General features: G+C 45.1%; 1 protein-coding gene across 1 annotated transcript; it reads left to right on the top strand.

Annotated features, from left to right (window-relative positions):
* The first annotated feature begins 1853 nt into the window (after positions 1-1853).
* Positions 1854-9222, top strand: LOC149324899 (uncharacterized). The gene is made up of 3 exons (XM_089565207.1): positions 1854-4273; positions 7189-7411; positions 8971-9222. The coding sequence occupies exons 1-3, from the start codon at positions 4236-4238 to the stop codon at positions 9202-9204; spliced, it is 495 nt and encodes a 164-aa protein (XP_089421333.1). The 5' UTR covers positions 1854-4235; the 3' UTR covers positions 9205-9222.
* The last annotated feature ends 10680 nt before the right edge of the window (positions 9223-19902 follow it).

The following is a 19902-nucleotide window of genomic DNA, read 5'->3' as shown; positions in this document are numbered from 1 at the left end:
ATGCATAGTAGTGTCTTCCGCAGCATTATAGAGAAGAAAACATGCCACCAAGATTAGGTGTCTATACTCTTTTAAGCTGAACTCTTTTAATTAGCCTCCACATTTCTGTCCCAAAAGTGAGAAACATGCAGGCTAAAGAAAAGATTTCAGCTTAAGTACCAAAGTGGCTCTAATCACACGATGAAGCGGAAAAACTCTCGACACTTGAACAGAGAACAAATAGGAATTCCAACAAAATTTTAGATTCTTGTAAGGCTATCAAGCATTTCTGAATATTGTAAACTGCACTTTCACACATACAGTACGCATGTATGCCAAGCTCACATTCAGTAGCCCTGTTTTCCGGCTGTAATTATCACGGTCTGAGCTCAGTTACAGATTTAAAACCAGCCAAAAGATGCAACACAGGAAAAGAGAAGAAAACAGGTTGGACTATCAATTGAATTTTTTGTGAAGGAAAAGAAGGCTCGCATGAAGATGCGCCACACATGACCCACACCAGCGAAAGGCAGGACAACAAATAACTGTCACTGATATACAAGCACGTCATCTAAAAGAGAAAATTCTTTCCGTTGAAGATTGACTAATGGCTTCGCTACTCATACAGCTGTTGCCTTGGAGATATGCATCAAATACCTTACAGATTTGTTTACCACTTCTATACACCACTGAAGTGTCACAGAAATCAGGCGTACACACTGATGGGTCATCTTATGATTTACACTCACAACATTGGCACTGTAGTGCCAGATTAGAAGCTGCCTTCCCCCTAACGAGTTAGTGCTCACTCAGGAACACATTAAAGACACCTGCACATATCCCTGAAGTAGTTTCTTTCACAAGCTAGCGGAATGTGATAAACCACTTCCTGCAAGTCCTGAACCTAGTTTTATGGGATACCATACTGCTATCCCGGGTTTTAACAGCAGCGCAAAGGCCATCAACACAATGATTGGTGCAAAAATTACATTTAAAAATTTTCCCGACACTCGATTTGAACTCATGAAGTCTACACAAAGGACTCCATGATAACCGTTCTGAGGTGAATGGCAGTTCAGCCTAGCCTCTGGAATCTGTGCCAAAAAAAAACGGAGTCATCACATCGCAATTTATTTCCGATATCAGCCGGTGCTGATGACAATTGTATGTTTTGCTTTCTCTGGCTTATAAAGCTCCACTTTCAGAAAAAGTGTCGTCTTTGTGGTTAGGATGCGGAACTTCATCATCACAGGTCAACTTCAGCTTGCCATCAGTGTCCCTTTAATGCCTCAAAGTTGAACAATAGCTCCATTCATAGAGGAGGGCTGTGCATAAATTTCGACCACCAAAGATTCTTTAACATGCACTGACATTGCATAACACACGAGCAAATATGCATTTCGCCTTGTCGAAACGAAGCCACCACAATTCAATCCCGCGTCTTTGGGCTCAGTAGCCGAACACCAATGCAGTAGGCCACAGCAGCAGGTGAAAAACAAAAGAGAGCCCTTAATAGGCAACCTAACTTGCAAAAATCAACATAACGAGGGGTCACACAAGTAGCAGTGGACTAGGAAAATAAAAGCTACTTGTGTCGGAAGATGTCTTCAGTGCTTACCTCAAAAGCCTGCTTGCTTGCTGGGCATCCTAGCACCAAGTGAAAGGCTGGCACAGCTATACTGGAGAGCTTGGAAGAGGCATTGCTGGTAAAGCTATGTGGAGCTTGCTGCAAGGTAAAAAGACACATTTAACAGCAGCACAGTGCAAAAAATGGACTAGAATCAAGCATGTAAGGCAAAATGCAAGGCACAAAAAGGAGCCGGTCGCAGAATGGAACACGACTGTTTAACCACATTTCGAAGTGGGCCAGGCAACAAGAAATTCATAACCACGGCAGTCATTCACAAGCTAGCCTCAGACGAGACATCACTTGCATATCGATATCCAGCATCGTTTCTACAATACATGCCACCATTCAAAAGAACAGACCACAGCAGAACGATATTTTCAGTAGAAGGCTGGTTTGCTTCAAATTCTGCATGCGTCCCTCAATTTGAAATCTGGCATGATTAGCACTGATTTCACATTCTCACAGGTATGATGAATTAATAGTGCCAATTGCAGAAAACCACACTTTTTCCTTTAACATCAAATAAGGTATTGGAGAGGTACCTCAGCATATTTAAGTCAAAGTCAGATTTATTTCCGCCATTGGTTATAATCATGAATCAATTAAGTTTATTCTTCGTACATATTAAAGGCTCAATTACCCTTAAATTTCACTGCAACTTCGGGATTTAGGCCAAATGGAGCTAGGGCACCTGTGTGCATTTTGCAGTTGTTTGTACCATTTCAGCTCCGAGCCAAAGTATGAAAAAGCGAATGCCAAAATAGAGGTGAAAAACTTCAGAGCAATTTGTTTTTATCTCACCGTTCTGCTATTCAAGGCTCGACTACACTGGCTCGGCTATAAGTACGAACGCAGCTGGATCATACGGAGCTTCGTACCTTAAATACACAATTTATAAAAGTACAAGTGAAATACAAGTGAAAGAGGAGGAAGCTCAATCCTAACGCATACAGCTGAATCGCAGTCTACGTAGTTATACTGCTCGAGCGCTGTTACTTCAATTACAGCGTAACATGCGGCGAGAATGTAAAGCCCGGGCCGAAGATCTATTGGTGGGCACATATTCCATTCTCGGCGAGAGATGAATGGCAGTACGGCGGCAGTACGGCGCCGATATCGTGCACCCCGCGATCGGATCAGCTGTGCATATTTGCATGGCATACTGACCATGACCGTGTGACCACTGACACTACACGCGCATTCATGCCCGTGTGCCGCCAGCAAACAACCTTTCAGCGCTGCGTGCTGCCGCGATAGGCACTGCGTCTTCGCGTCTCTGTACTAGCTGTGTTGACGTGGCCAGTTGTGCGCAAAGGCTTTGAAATAATGAACAGGTTCGAAGAAAATTAACTTACCCCCAAGATGCGAGATGTCACCCGGGTAGTGGTCTCCCACCAGCTGCTCCGCCATGGAGGAAATGAGCCCCGCCGTCAGCATAGCGTTTCCAGTGAAGGCGCGCAAAGGACGACGCGCTATCCGTCGAGCCCGCTGACGCACGCTATAAACACAGGTTTACTCAGCACCTTACCACGTTTTCGTACATCGCACCAGCGAATTTCACTGCTGTCGGCACATCACATATCGGAAGAGTGACAAATGCTCATGCCAGCGATGGCTCACGCCCTCGGCACCACAAAGGAGGACCACGACACGACAAACGTAGCAATGCTGTCCGCCATGCTGTCCCTTCCCAGACGCTGCGTTCGTTGGCTAGCGCTTCGGCCAGTTCCGGCTTCCTTCGGCCCGTTTAGAAAGGCATCGCCTCCAGGCATTCCTCCAGGTCGTCTCTTTCGGGCTCTATGCTTTTGGGCAGTGCGATAGCAAAGGATTAAAACCAAATGAAACTTTCGTTACAAAAATAATTAAGTTCTTGTGCACATATTAGCATTAAAAACTTGAGAAATTTGTGACGCGTGGACTCATGAATATGCGTGTCGGTACATGCGTGCGTGCGTGCGTGCGTGCGTGAGTAGGCATGGTCTAGCGCGTCAAATCCAAAGCCTATCCGACATGCTGTATGGTTTCTGAGATCACCGCCGTGAGCTTCGCTTGTTTTCTCGTGCTGCTGCTGGGCGGTCTTGCGCGCCGCTGTTACTGTGCTGGAATCGCAAAAGAAGAAGGATTACCGGTGTGTGCTGCCGGTGGGCGCGCTCTCATCCAAGAGTAGTAGCAGCTCCCAATTAAGCGATCCGTCGGGGCATATGTGTTATGGATGTCTGGTCGACAACGATAATGAGGTCAGCAGTGCGGTGCCGTCGTTTGATGAGTCGAACCTTTCGGCCTATTGCTCTGCTAACTTCGTTGCAAAAATGCCTGGCTCATAAGCAGCGACAGTGGCCATTGTTTCTGTGGTGTGTTTCGATTACAAGACGGCGCCCTTCTACAGTGTGGCTTCCTTGGAAACTTAGTCGGCGGTGTGCCTGCAACGCCTGTCGCTGTCAGCTCAAACTGACCGCCTGCGAGCGCTGCCTTCTTTTGCGATGTGAACCAACGTTGATGTGAACGGTGACGGGACACTTACTGCCTGTGGCCGGAGCTTATAGCAAAAGCGAAGAGTGTTTTGTGTGAAGGTTTGACGAAGTGCGTGTGTCAGTCTGGACCCTTAGCAAGTCATACGAGATGCGACATGCAAAAGTGGTCCACCAGTCGCTTCAGCAGAAAGGAGTGCGGATGTTTTTTACGTTACTTCAATCGAGAACTGCCCATGCAAATATTTCAACTCGTCTCTTGCCTAAACAGCATAGTAAAGAAGCTAAAGCAACAAAACTGCTGTTTCCATGCTGTATATTGATTCCGCACTCGTGCTAGAGGTGGGAAATATGTAGCAGTTATTGGCGGAGTTACAGCCTATGAAGCACGTGCAGCTTCATGTAATTGCAGGTTAGGATATGCGCCTTACTTGGTATTGACTTTGTGACCAGACATAGCCATCTGTCAACTAAAAGAAATTTTCTTGCTATAGGATTCTGCAGCATTATGTATGCTTCTGGACACTGAATACCGGGTGCGTCACCTCTCTTGAAAGCACTCAGATTTGTGTACTTATCAGTACGCTTGAGATGAGAAAATTTTATCAGCTTCTTTTCTTTATTTTATAATTAGCTACACAGCATGTTGCAAAAAAAAATGTTTTAAGGAAAAGTATTTCAGTTTAGAGTAGAACAGTTCAACAAAGTTGTTTTGGGCATTCTGGTAACTTCAAGATGGTATCTGATGGTTGCATACAGACGCGCAAGTCAAACCTCAAAGGGCATCAAACTTAACAGTACCGCTGAGCTTATCCTTTCGTGCTTTTTATGTGTGTGTAGATCACCTGGGGAAGTTCAGTATTGGATGTTGGATTTCATAGTTCTGCTACAACTTTTATCTTCCTTTCTACACATGAAACATGACTGAACTTGATTACATTCCCCAAGCAAATACCTGACGCCTTACAAGCGTTCCTTACTGTGCACAGTTGTCCCAGTGCATTATATCCACTCATGTGCAGCACACTGTTGTGTTGCTCTTGGTCTCCGAACGTGACTCTCAGCAATATGATGGAATCATAGTCCATCCAGATGGTCTTTGTGGTAGTGCAAATTTCAAAACAGATCGAAGAAGAATGAAGAGTGTGATACTTCGTCATGCATCATGCAATGCTGGTGCTAATCAGGCAACATGTGTGGTATATATACTTCGCACATTTGAGATTCATTGGATTTGTTCTGGAGCCATACTGGGAATTAATTAATCGATCTGTGATTTGTCACTGAAATTGAGAGAGGGCACTAATTTCTGAACTTTTGACACCAACTGTGAATTCAAAACTGTCTTTTCATGTAGGCTTACATGGCTTTTTTACGTGTATGTAAATTTATGCTAATGACTTTGGAAATTGCTTTGGAAATGGTTTTAGAAATTGCCTCGTAACATTCCTGTTACAGCTCACAATTCGCTTTCTGCACGTCATGTTTGATTGAACCTGATTATATCCCCAAGCTTGTTTGTTGCACCTAACAAACACTGTTGCCCTTTCAGAGTTATTCCATTGATTGACTCCTTTCGAGTGCAAGCAACAAATGGTTGTGTTGCTTCTGATTTCGAAATATGGCTGTCTGCATGACGGGTGACAACATAAATGCTGTGGATGGCTTTCATCATGCATCTATAAGATATCTGTAACTTTCAGAATTGGTTAAAGGAAGAATTGAAGGATGCTGTAAGAGTCATTAGAAGCTTGTTTTTTACATTATTTTACAATGAACTTGCAATGTTGACAAGTTCTTGCTCAGTGTGCATGTTGTCATGTACAGGTCCCTGCAGTATCGAAGGGAACCATTTTGCACTAAAAGATAATTTTTTGGTTATTTGTTTGCTGAAGTTGAAAATGATTAATCGGTATTTACGCCAAGACGAAAATCATAAAACAGCAAAACGTGAGCTTATTGCTCATTATTGAGAAGTAATCATTAACTGAATGCTCGAACTTTGTTTGCTTTCACCCTAAATGGGCCTTTACAGTCTCGACAAGTTGCTACTAAGCAAGCAAACGCACACATGGCCACACGCAGCCTCACTGAGCTTGGTCAGTATGCACATAAGCACGCACAGCTTCGGCAAGCCCCCTCTCAGCACGCAGATGTCCACGCACAGAGAGTTGTCCACGAGAGTCCACGATTTTTTACACACAAAGAGTGTGCGTGTACGTCTTTCAGCTCACAGTACGCGATCATGTACACACAGGACGCACAGAATGCGTACAGGTAACGCACAATTTCTGCGGATTCGTGTGCAAAATGAACGTGATCGTACAAAAATCACTGTTCTCGTGCAAACTCACGCAGAGTTTTTTCAATAGGGTGTTATGGGTGTACTACCAGGGTGGAGCCATGCTGGTGGCACGCAGGTCGCGGCGTGATGGGTAGACCATTACGAGCCGAGGTAATCAAGTGAGGAAATCTGCGAAGAGAGTTTCTCCACCTTCGACGTATTGCATCATTGCATGAGCACCCTGCTGAATATTTCGATGGCATCGTTTCCCTGCAGTTAGCTTAGTGAAGATCAGTTCTCCTACCTCTCAACAATTCCTCGAGAACTCTGTACTTGAGCTGCTTGTAGCCCGTTACAATTTCCTCCGGCAATCCCTTCTAGCTGAATACCTCGCTAAGGAAATCGACAGCAGCCTGCGACATGGCTCTTGGTGCCAATGCAACTTCAGGCTACTTTAAATGCTGTTATGTCAGGGTTTTTATGTGTGCGCAGTTTGAAGATGCCCACTGAAGCAGTCCTGCTACATCTATGGCAAGCGTCAGTTAAGGTCCTCCTGCAATGTCACGGGTTGCAAACGCGTGAACGATGACTTCGCAGACTTTTGAACTCAAGTCTGAAAATGAGACAATGACTGATAAGTTCAACTTTTTTGTCCATCCTGGGCTATCAGTGAAGGTCGCGCAGCTACCTCATAGCCATTTTGTTGTGCCCGGTACCCGGACGGAGGGAAGGAATAGGCACAGAGGTGCTTGTCTGCCAGCCTTTTATGAAAACTAAATGTCTTTTTCCTGTCTTGAGCCCGTTTAACCATTAAAACCGTGCCGCAGCATGGCCGACGTGGAGTTCCTCTGCAACCGCATCGCCATCCTCGGTGAGGGCCGTCTTCAGTGCCTCGGCTCGCTGGCGCACCTCAAGGAGAAATTCGGCAAGGGGTACACCATCACCGTCAAGACGTACCCCGACCGCAAGCAGGACATCTTCTACCATAAAGAGGTGGCCTCAGATGTGTCGAAGAACTTCAAGGAAGCCGAGCTGGTGCACAGCTACGAGGTACTTGCCTCATTCACCCTACAATATACTCATAAATGCATTTCCTCAACTAAAATATTGTTTGCACCATGTTTCACAGCTCATGAGCTCGACAGATGTGCACTGAGGGAACGTTTTGTGGCAGAGGAACGGAAGCTACGCAGCTGAAACAAGTTCCCTGTTCCTACGCAGCGTAAAATGCAGCACATTTAAGGCATACTTCTACATAACTTCCAACTTGCCGCGTTAGAAAGTAAAAAAAAATCCGTGTCTTGATTACAACAAACTCGCGATATATGTCTTGTTACTAGAAGGGTCCATTGATGGCGCCAGCTACACCGACGACGGATTGAAGCTACCAAGAAGAGATCAAAACGTCAGGAGGTCAGGCAGACCGTCGTGCGGCTGAAATATTGTCCAGAATGGCAGTTACGGACGCTACTCCCTGTAGCCATCCCTTCATTGCCAGGAATAGCTGTCGCTAAGTGTAATAGAAGTTAACTAAGGCACAGACAGATGCACGTACTAACGCCAGCATGCAAATTAAAAAATGCCCATGCCACGGGTGTGCATTTGAGCGTTGTTGGCGGTAAGTTACGGCATACCAGAAGGTCATAATCTCTGAAGGCTACGAAGAAGTCTTATTGTGACCCTTAATGACCTTGCTAGCTTCATAGGCACCATAAGGGCCCTGCTACACTGCTCGAAAACAAACCCTGTGGCTACTCCATATCTTTCTGTATCCATTTCTTATGTAACCTGCACAGGCCAACTTCGCGCTGCTTTTTGTTAATTTTGTGTGCACTCAGCCATTCAGAAGCGCAGTGCAAGTTTTAATAATCTTTTTTCCGAGACCCCGCTAGTCATTATGTTTTCAATACAACAGGAAGCAACGCCATTAAGTGTCATTTAGGTTGACTGAGAATTATGCCATTCGCTTGCTCTGTAGGGCTGTATTGTAAATGAAGCACTGTTCCAAATATCAATCTTTCGCACATATCTCTTGACTTCGTGGCTCGAGACAAGCGGGCAGAAGCCTCACGTTGATGCCTTGAGCACTTAGCTGGCATTTGTGTTCATCCACATCAGCTGTTCTCCCAAAGTATGTGAAGGTGCAGCCAGCACTTGTGCATGGCTCTGCTTGCATTATTAATTCCTCTGAAAGGTAACGTCTCACAATATGGATGGATGAATGTATCGATGTTAGGAGCATCCGTTTTGAAACGGGGTGGTAGCGTGCACCGCTATGGTCGTTTCGGGGTACGCGGCGCCACCTGGTGTCAAATAAGATCTTTTACGACAGCGTTTTCAGGGACGAAGAGGAAAGGATCATGCGATTTTTTATTGCCAGAAGCAGGCAAGACAGCAAAACCCTTCCCACCACTTTGTCAAAAGCGGCCGCTGTGTGTCGCCACAAGAAGAGTTCGATGCCACGGGATCGCACGTTCTTTTTCATAAGGGTGACAACAGTGCAGCTTTTCACGCATCGATTCTTCCAACGAAACGAAAGTTAGAAGAACGTCTTCCACCTCGCGCTAGCGGAAGATAATTATTAAGTCCTGTCATTGCCGCTTGCGCAGGGCCAGCTGGAGTTTCGGATGTCGCGGGTTCACATGCTGTGGAGCGAGATGTTCACGCGCATGGCGAAGATCAAGAAGAAGTTTAAGCTCCAGGACTTCTTCATCACGGACACGTCGCTGGAGCAGATCTTCCTCAGCGTGACGCGAAAGGAGGCCAGCGAAGCGGCGGCCGCGGCAGCAGTTCAGAGTCCTGTAGGCAGGACGGCTGTATTGGCCACCACGCTGGGGATATAAAAGTCTAGCGGCTGCCACTGTCTTGCGTCTCAATTTTGTGCCGAGCACCACATTCAGATTGCGCCTACCGGCTCATCACAAACCTTTTTAAAAGGGTAATGTTGCTTCAGAACATTTCGGAATGCAACCTAAATGGTAATGCACATAAGGGAAATACTAAATGTTTTGCGTGCAGCTGATTGTTAAGGGATAGAAAGCAGAGTGAAAAATCTGAAGAACCGCAAACCTGAAAGGAAAGCACCCCTAGAGATAAGTACTTAGCATGCTGTTAATGTTTAAGATCGGTAAACGAACCGCGGTCTCACCGGTCCAGAACAACAGTAAACCACTGCGCCGAACGTGCTTAGGGAACCATGGCATATTAACGCGATCTTAACTATTTCCACAAATAATTCCTTATTCTCGTGCATGCACCGAGTAGAAGATAAGCCGAAAATACTTGAAATGGCGAAATTGCATATCTCTGCTGCTTGCTTTAATTTTATTTATCTTTATTTTTTATTTAACATACACCTCGAAGCCCCCAGGTACATGAGGGGCAAAGTTGTTACATGAAGAAAAACAAACAAAAAGATACATCAGTTATTACACGAACAAATAATTTTTCGATTGATGGCTTGAAATATTGTGGCTTGGAGTGGTGCACGACGTCAACGGGAAGATCATTCCAGTCTTTTGCAGTCTGAAAGAAGAATGAAAAAAGATGCGTCGAAGTATGGGCAAATGCCGGGTAAACACTTTTGGCGTGGCTGACACATTGCGAGGTCCGGTGAGAAGGCTGAATGACATAGTTGGATGGCTGTGAATGATAAAATTTGTGGAAGAGGCGAAGTCGAGAAATTTTACGCCGAGTAACGAGTGCTGGCAGGTTAGGTTGAAACTTTAAAGACACTAGTGAAATAGGGGTAGTTAGAATAGATAAATGAAGCCGCTCGATTCTGCACTGATTCGAGAGTGTTAATATGAAATGATTGATGTGGGTCCCAAATAGCGCATGCGTACTCTAATCTTGGTCGAATAAGGGTTAGATAGGCCATAAGTTTTACAGACGGGGAGGCGAGTCTTAGGTGACGGCGGAGGAAACCAAGACATCGGTTAGCATCGTTAATGACTGCTGGTATGTGATGGGACCAGGATAGATCATGAGTTCTGTTAATACCTAAGTACTTCTAAGAAGGGACAGAGGTGATTGCCGAATCAAAAATGACGTAACTGGGTGATGGGCAGGAGCGCTTTCGATCGAGTGATATGAGAGATGTTTTATTATTATTGATATTCATTAACCATTTATTACACGAAGATTCAATAAGGTTTAAATCATTCTGTAATGCGGTTACGTCGGTGATGCTGTGGATGGGGCGTAAGTTACACAGTCATCTGCGAACAAACGAATGTTAGAAGATATGTTACTCGATAAGTCATTGATGTAAATGCGGAAAAGTAAAGGGCAGAGAACAGTACCTTGAGGCACTCAGGAGATGATACGGGGCATTTGTGATGAGCACTTGTTCTCATAGACTAATTGCTGTCTTTTAGTATGGAAGGAATGAATCCAGTTCAAAACTGATCGGTTATTATTTAAACTCGAAAGTTTTGCGAAGAGGCGTCCGTGAGGAACCTTATCAAATGCTTTTTGATGTCAATGAATATTGCGTCTACGGGAATGTTGCTGTCAGTGGAGGAACTTATGTCATGAATAAACAATGCTAGTTGGGTTTCGCAAGATAATCCTTTAAGAAAGCCATGTTGGCTAGGGTGCAAGAAATTGATCGCGGTTAAGAATTTAATTGTGCTAGAGTAAATAATATGCTCTATTAATTTGGAAACGACACCGGTGAGCGAAACAGGACGGAAATTTTTGCATGAAGATGGATCTTTTATGCGAATTGGAATAATCTTACCCACGTTCCAGTCGGCCGGCACCACTCCGGATGACAGAGATTGCTGAAATATGTGAGATAAGTGCACGCTTGCGACATTTTTAGTATTTTTTAGTATTTTAGAATTGATTCCATCAATGCCAGCTGATGACGTGGGCTTGAGTGACTCGATGAGCTTCCTAATGCCGTGCGGTTCGAACATGATGTCAAGCATGGTGGGGTGGTCAGGGTAACTAATTTCAGGTACGTTATCATTCGGGTCGTTGGTGTATACAGCAGAAAAAATGCGGTTTAACAATTCTGCGGCTTCACCATCAGGAACTGGGCAGTTGTGTGTGTCCAACAAGGATAAAGGCTTCGAAACCTTCGGGTTAATAACATTCCAGAACTTTTGGGGGTTCGAATGGAGCATTGTGGGCAAAGTGGATGCGTAGAATACATATTTTGCTTTCGCGGATAGTGATACAAATGTTTTTTCAGACTCGAAATATTTCGTCCAGGCGCTAGTGCGATTAGTCAGTTTAGCTATTCTAAATAAACGTTTCTTTTTGTTACGAAAGCGTTTCAGAGATGAGTTGAACCATGGCGATGAAGAGCGTTCAGTTACTTCGATTGTAGGAACCTGTTTTTCGGTGAGTTGCTGCATTTTGTTTTTAAAGAGGGACCAGTTTAATTCGACCGAACGCCGCGAGAAGTCCTTAAGGAAGAAGGAACTAAAAGTGGCAAGCTCATTGTTGATACTTGTATAGTCACCTTTGTAACAGTGGGTTATTGTTTTTTACGCTTTTTGTTCGCGGTAGTTGGAACTAAAACGTTCCGTGTAATACTGCGTGGTCACTGAGGCTGGGAAGGTGCACAAGAGATAAAACGTTATCGGGATGGGAAGTTAATAAGAGGTCAAGAATATTCGAAGTGTGGTCGCTAACGCTTGCAGGGCGGTAACAATTTGGCTTAAGCCAAAAGTCATGCAGGTGTTAACAAAGCTGCTTTCTGTGTTATCTTTTGATGTTGTGTGAGCCAGATTGGACCAGGTTATGGACGGAAAGTTAAAATTACCAAAAGAAGGATCGGAACATTTGGGTGAACGGAAGGTACGGAATGAAGGGCGTTGTGAAAATTTACTACAAAAGTAGAGTCAGCGTCCGGCGGACGATAACATACACCGACGACTACCGGCGGATAGGAAGACGTGCATGATAAAAATAGAATTTGTAAAGAGGAGCTAATATTTAAAACAGAGCACTGTAGGTGACATTTGGTAGCAGCGAGGACACCGCCCCCGCGCCGATCGGAACGGTCACAGCGAACGATATCGAAATCAGAAGAAGTAGCCTGAAGTTCAATGTCGTTGACAGAGGTGTCTAGCCTCATTTCAGTGAGCAGAATGGTGTCAGAGTCTGTAGTGTCAATGAGATGATGAAGAGCATCACGTTTCGGTAAAATGCTTCTGATATTGGTGTACAGAACATTCAGTGGATGTTTGTTATGATTTGTTGAATTGATTTCATATAGCTATGGGCGGAGCCAGGGGACCTGTTTCGTAATTCGCTCGTAGGTATATTTAGTATCACCAACTGTCATCTTATCGCGGCGAAGCTTAAACTTTACTTTCTGGGACTTGGCAAAAGCAATTAGGGATCATCGAGCATTGCGGGTGTTTGTCGAGTAATCTTCGAAAATCGCGTAACCTGAGTCTTTCAGTTTTTTGGCATTGGAAAGAACGTGTTCTTTAACTTAAAAAAAAAGAAAAGTTAACGATTATAGGTCTGTCTTTACTTGGTTCAAAAGTTCCTGTGCGGTGTGCGCGCTCAATGTCTGATTGTTCTAGTGTTATGCCTAGATGGTCTTGGCAAACATTTACTACTAGCTTTTCTGACTCAGCCCATGCCTCCCTGTCAGTATCTTTAAGGCCAAAAAACATGAGATTACAGCGTCGATTCCTGCCTTCAGCGTCATCGATACGGGCGCTCAGGTTAGAAATGTCAGCGTTATGCTGCCCTGTGACTGTCTGGACACTCTCCAGATGTGTTTGAAAGGATTCTATTGATGAAAAACAGTCTACAATTTTTGTTAGACGTGTTTTGATGTCGTCAAGTGTTTGGTCATTTTCTGAAAGTTTTTTAGTGCGTGGGATGTCGTTTCTGCTGAGGGACGAATCCCAACATAAAAACGGAGCAACTGTTTATTCGATTAGCGGCGGCAGCGGACGAGCATACCAACGCTACGCTCGTCTCGGTAGCGGAAGGAAAAAGCCGCCCTTCCCAGCCGGGCAGCCTGTTTTTGTAGCAACCGTCGGCGACGCATACATCAGGTGGCGCAGAGATGGCGCTGTGTTTTATCGGTAACGCCGTCCAGCGCATGGCCGTGCTAAGCTGGGCTGGATGATAACAAGGTGGAGGCTGCGCGGAAATATGCGCAGAGTGTGTCGCCACATCACCCCCACCTTTTACAAGCCCTCAGGGCTTGTAAAAGTCTGTGCAGCGTACCCGACGTCCATAGCGTGTAGTGACAGAAGCAGGTGTGTCGCCACAAGTGAATTGATTTCATTTCATTCAGGAGCGACGCTTGACCGGATCTAATTTCGTCAAGAACAGACATAAAATCACAGGTCGTCTGGGATGAACGAGTGGTAATAGGAACCGGGTTTTACTCTCCGTCACCACATAATACGAGCAGATCAAGCAGAATTTCAGTGCAGTCATGAACAATTCTAAAAAAACAACGTGGGCTCGGCAACGCTATCAACGCAGCATGACGAGTGCGGGCTGCAAACAGGGACTAACAATTTGTTACCTGCGTGAAGGACATGGGAGCCATGTGAGTACGATGCATCGAAGTGCTGCCGAGCCTACTGAAGAGTGTGCTGATTTCAGCATTTCAGCGCCGTTTATATCGATGGCGCCTGACGTCACTCTCGATGCCATAGCTTGATATCCGGTCAGTGTTGGCGGTAAACAGGGCGGTGTCGGGACTGTGGGGACAGCGGTGCAGATGCGTAGGTTATCTGGTTGGTCCTCGGGAACGGGCGGTAGGCCACGAAAGTGGACAGCAACGGGTGAGCTGCTGACGGGGGCCACCCGAGGTCGAAGCCTCCGTCCGCGCGCAGCAAGGCGCCCTCAAGTGAAGACGACAGCCAAAAAGGACGACAGCCTGCGTGAAGAACATGGGAGCCATGTGAGTACGATGCATCGAAGCGCTGCCGAACCCACAGGTAGGATATTTCCGAGGAATGTTTTCTCAGCTGCAATATTTTTGAGAAGCTTCGCCCCTTTGAGTAGATATATCGTAGTACATCATGTGGCAATCTGTACGAGAGGCTCTGCAGCGGTGTTCCAAAATGATGATCATCACAGCGTCGGCTGAACGGCTTCGGCGTTGGCTGCATAGCCCAAAGTCACTGACTGGGTCGAGTCTCAGTGAAGGCAGCCGTGTTTCGATGGAGGTAAAGTCCAAAAAGGCCACAGTGCTATGCGATGCAGGTGGCCAAATATTCTTCGAACGTTTACTCCCCCCCCCCCCCCCCCCCACTAAAAAAAAAAAGTCCTATATGCTGACGATGAGTAGTTATCAGAAAATGAACGCCGCAATAACTGTCCCACTTCTTGATGGACACCTCAACCTGCCATGATGCAATATGATGCAATAGAGGAAGGTGGGACTCAAAGAGATAAGGCTCCGGAGGTCACCACTCCCTCCACTCCGGAGGGAGTAGAGAGCTCCGGAGTAATTTCGACCCCGTGGGGATATTTAACGTGCACTGACATCGCACAGCACACGAGCGCCTTTTGCGTTTCGCCGGTCTTGTCATGATCTACATTAAGTGTATCCAGTGTCAGCATGTCATCTGTTGTTTTTGTTTGTTTCATAACATGTGGGCCAACGAACAACTCATCACATCTATGTTTGACACCGTGGGCTCAACGCAAAGGCCTTCGAAGTGGTGCTTTGGCATTCACATTTACTTTGCAACATCCCATAGTGATATGGTTGTACAAACCAGGTTGCAGCGTCAGCAAAGCATGCGCTGAGTTTACAAAGCTTCTTGCGTATAAGAACGCTTCGTGAAGGATTACTGGCGCGCAGGAATCGTCACAGCCAATCAGGAACGCTCTTACTCAAACTACCGGCTTGGTGAACCCAACTGCTCACCTCATAGTCACCTGCCCGCATCTTCACAAATACACGCCTCCTGTTTAATTTGGGTCACATGTTTGAATCACCAAGTTGACACAGTTAGAGTGGAAGCCAAGTACACCACTATCAGTGGTCGTTGGCGTTTGTCGTCGGGATACAAAAATGTCGCCTAAAAGAGTACTAAGCATGCAAATAACCACGCTCATCAGCGCAAAAAAAGAAAAGCGAGTCGGTGGCACTTGCATATCACCTTTGTGACTGCCTTTGCCACGAACGACTTCTAGTTTTTCACAGTCCCACATGGTTACAGCATATGAGAGAGCTTATTCAGGAATGTGTCGCATCGGTGTCTTTTGTGAGCATATTCAGGGCAGAAATTCACGGAACTTGGGTTTGTTTCCTTTATCCCAATCAATCCAGCTTTCTCGCTTTGGAATCTGACGGCGTTAGTTCGTTGGCGCATCGTTTCTTATTGTTGAACGTTGCAAAACCTGGATGAGGTGATCCGTCTTGTCACGCACTTGCTCTGTTCCATTATTAAAGGTCAGCGCCACCAATTCTTTCTGGCACTGCTTATATATATAATCGTCGAGCAGACGTATGAAACATATTTCTGCGCCCGACTGTCGAGAAGCCTCTGAGCAATGCGGACTGCCGCCGCGATTCTCGTGGCACAGACGGCCCTGACGCTGGCTCTACAGCCCCAGCAGGCCCCCGCCGACGCGAGTCAAACGTGCAGTGCAGAAACAAGCATTTCCAGTCACTTCAGCGAGGGTCCTAACGCCTGGAAGGTGAGTAATAAAAGCAGCGCTTCTAATACGATGCATAGGAACTCTAATTCTGCGACAGGGGTAGCAAAGGTTCAGTGTACCTTGTCATTTAAAAAAAAAACACAATTGCTGACGCAACAGGTTCATTATCATCATCTGCATAACTACGTGCACTGCAGGACAAAGTCTACTCTCATATACCTCCGATTAACCCCATCATGTACCACCTTCGGCCGCCCTAACCCTACAAAGTTCCCAGTCTCATCCTCCCACCTAACTTTCTGCCGCCCCTTGTTACCCTTGCCTTCTCTCGGAATCCACTCCTTTACCCTAACGAGCCATCGGTTAAGAGCTGCATAGTCAGTCTCATAGGAGCCAAAGTTCGCGAGCGCGCTCGCACAACTTGCGTTTCTGACTGGGCAGCACTTACGATGAGCCCGCCAATCGCGAAAGGCAGCGTGAAGTAGTTGAGTCATATTGTATGAGAAAGACTCTCGCCGCAAGTACTATTTTAAGCGGCTTTTGGCATGCCATAAGGGCTCGTGCTTACTTCCCAGGGATCACGTGTTTCGACGCCAGTCATAATAAGAGCTACGATAAAAAGTCGATAAGTCTTTTTTTTCGCGGCGAAGACGCACTGGCGGCATTGTTGGACATCGCAGTGGAAGTCAATTTCCTGTCTAGTTTCGGCGATCTATAGGTACCATCGAGGTCGACTGGAATCATAGTACTCAAGCGCCTTGAATATCACCTTCATGAAAATAGATCTGCCGTCGCCGGGATTGCGACCTATCTGCGACCTGGGAGTAGCTCAGCAGCCGAAGTCCAGACCACTCAGCTACCTTGCCGGTGGAAAGGATGAGAAATGAGCGCAGGAATATTTCCATATGATCTGAGTTTAGGCGAATCCCCCAAGCTGGAAGAAACTTGTAATAACAGGGAATTACTTATTAGCGTCCCCCCAAGCATAACCTTGAGGCTGCAAGAGAAAACAACAGAGGTTTTCTGGTGCGGAGATTGGACCTATGGCTGCCTGTCCGGGCAGGTCGCGCTACCAACTGAGCTAACCAAGAAGACTAGCAGATGGCAGGGCGATCAGCAGCTTGCAGCAATCGATCAACAGCTTTCAGCCAAAACGTCGAAATTAACGCCGTTCGCGCTTCGTGGACTGAACACTGTTTCTGCTAGGAGTTATTCAATTCGGATTTACCCTACCACCTGCTTACCGTGCAAGTTAGCTCAGTTGGTAAAGCGACTGCCCCCTCCCCCCCCCCCCCCCCCCTGACCAGGACGAACCTTTCTTCGACAGTGAAGTTAATGAGAAAGCTGTAGTCTTCTTACACTACGTACGCACATACACAAGCACTCGCACACACGCACGCATGCCTACACGCACGGAAAGCAGCAACGATTGTAGCCGCAGCGTATAATAGCTAAAAGCTTGGAGTGCACCGATTTAGCCGAGCTATTTCAGATGACATATTGCAAACAACTGCTGGCAAACATTGGAGCTGGCAAACATTGGAGATTTCCCTCATATCTTCATATGTCGTATCACGATTACTTTAAAAGGGATTGTAGTTTTGTTCAGAAAAATGTTTAGCAGCAAAACACTCTTGATCCCGAAGCTATGACCCTAAACGCTTTTACTCGGTTAACTACATCCCGAGGAAGCGCTTGAAACAATATAGATAAAATTTATAGCCACTTTGGAATGCGTGAAGTCATTTTTGACTACTTTAAAGTTTTAATATGTTGCGTAAAAAATCGCAACCGAGATGTTTTCTCTAAAAGATGAAGTAAGAGTTAAACGCAAAATTTTAATGCTGAATTCTACAGAAACTTATTCCATAATATAAAATTCACCTTTTTATATTTGACGGCAGAGAAATATATATTTTTTATATTCAGTCCAGATTTTGAACAGTAATGAACACTCATAAGCCTCAGAAATAAGCTGCATAATATGGCTGGTGTAGTAGATGCAGCACATCTAAAGGAACCATTTTAACGCGTATTGCTGTTTTTGCCAAATTTGGTTATGAATATATCTCAAATAATTTTTGCAGACAAGTGCCTAAAATATTTTAGAAGCATGTCTATTTACCTTAAGTGCGGTCAGTTGTTCGGATGAATATAAAAGTTTTATTTTTTTAGCTACAGTTTTGCAAACTTTGCGCGCACAAATTTTTTTTACTAGCTTTGAAAGCGTCATCTTAACAAAGAAGACAACTATAAACTTGTTGGCTTTGATTTTTTTAAAGGCTGCATTGCAAATGATATTATAGATATTATACTCAGTGATATGCCGTACGGATAACGAAATGTTAGGGCTCAAATTTCAAGACAGAGAAGAACAGAAGATTTGCAACTCGATAAAGAAAACATTTTCTTTATTATTTTTTATGCTCTACCGGCTATTCTTCTCCATATTAATATTCATAACCATTGTAAACCCTCTGCTTAATAATGGTGCTTGACACAGCCCTTTGAAGCTCTGAAGAAACCCTATTTTTTAACTTACGACTGCATGAAACAGCGACAGCTTGTTTTAGAGGGCCTGTTAAAGGTTAAGTAAAAACAGCGACATAACACAAAGCATCGCCGTAACGTACAACGGAGGACTTCAGTTACCTTAACACCTCTGCGGTATTTATGTTTATGCCGCTGGAAACACAAGACAACGCCCATTCGTGAAGAAGCTAGAAGATGTTAACGACTCGCTTGAGTAATGGAAAGCTTCTGCCTAATCGCCTTATTCTCGTGGCTATAGTAAGCCCCTCCCATCAAATTCTGGTGACGTACTAATTCATATGCTGCTGCTCCTTCTGTAAGAAACTACAGACGCGTAGTGCTCTGATTGCAACCACATAAAAACAAAAGGGAACATGTTTTTAATACTTATAAGCATCGTCTTATTAAACCTTAAAACGTTAAATGTTAAACCTTATAAACCATAAACCAAACCGTTTCAAGCTATTTGAAACAAAATTTGATAAAAACAACCAGCAATGTGCGTAAGGATGCTCTCAATCAGAAGACCTGCGTCTTCTAGGCTAGCTTTATTGTGCGATATCTTTTTAATGCATAGGAAAATTTTAAAAGTAGCTTTTATTCTGATTGCCATATAACTATCTTGAGGTTCTGCGCTTTCTTTATATTCGCTGAATATCAATTTTTCTTATTCGTGAGCCATCATGGGTTAATTTTAAACTAGTTACTAGGTCATTTTGTGCTAAATGCAGAGTTAAATATTTGCGATTAATGCTTATTTCTGGAATTTTATACAAATCTTCAAATTTACGAAAAATAAACTTTTCGTGCACCACGTCGGTGATTTTTCAGAAGGCCATCGTTTCGGCCTTCCGAAGCCATGTCCTTGTGATAGGGCATCCACCTTGAATTCAGGAGGTGCTGGGTTCGATCCGTGGTGCCACCGGGTGCCCATCAGTTTTCTGGTGGATGTAAGATTTCCCTCCGCCTGGTGCTCGGCCTTTCTTGAGTGAAATTCTTGAGAAAAGGGCCTCAGACCAAGCAGTTGCACTTTTTTCTGTGTTTTCACAAGTGAACTTTTACCGCATGAGGCGGATTAAGGGTTGTTTGACGTCAGAACGAATCAATGGCCCATCAACGGAACGTTTTTGGTCGAAGACCCTTTTCCCGAAGTATTTAACCTCATCAAAGACGAGCTCTAGCGTACAGCTACTGCATCAGCGAATGCAGACGATAGAATCTCAAGGACGTCAGTTGTGAATACACTCTGGACGTTGTTTGGTTTTAAGGACCTTTATGAGCTAATGACCTTGTACGCGTTCCCCAGGCGCTAGGAATTTCCCCTTTTACTCTTCCTCCTCTTTTATTCACTTCATCCCTCTCCACATTTCGGCTGTCGCCAACCCGGTAATGCGCCTTGT

Source organism: Amblyomma mixtum, unplaced genomic scaffold (genome assembly GCF_055824585.1).
Source record: "Amblyomma mixtum isolate Tamu unplaced genomic scaffold, ASM5582458v1 scaffold_122, whole genome shotgun sequence".
NCBI lineage: Eukaryota > Metazoa > Arthropoda > Arachnida > Ixodida > Ixodidae > Amblyomma > Amblyomma mixtum.
The sequence above is the reverse complement of the archived record's forward strand: the minus strand, read 5'-3'. Positions and strand labels throughout refer to the sequence as shown.

Bases quoted from the DNA above. Each gene is read 5' to 3' on its own strand.
- LOC149324899 (XM_089565207.1), top strand. From the start codon at position 4,236: ATGCAAAAGTGGTCCACCAGTCGCTTCAGCAGAAAGGA. The intron at 4,274-7,188 runs GTGCGGATGTTT...ACCGTGCCGCAG, and splicing joins AGTCGCTTCAGCAGAAAGGA to CATGGCCGACGTGGAGTTCC. The intron at 7,412-8,970 runs GTACTTGCCTCA...CCGCTTGCGCAG, and splicing joins AGCTGGTGCACAGCTACGAG to GGCCAGCTGGAGTTTCGGAT.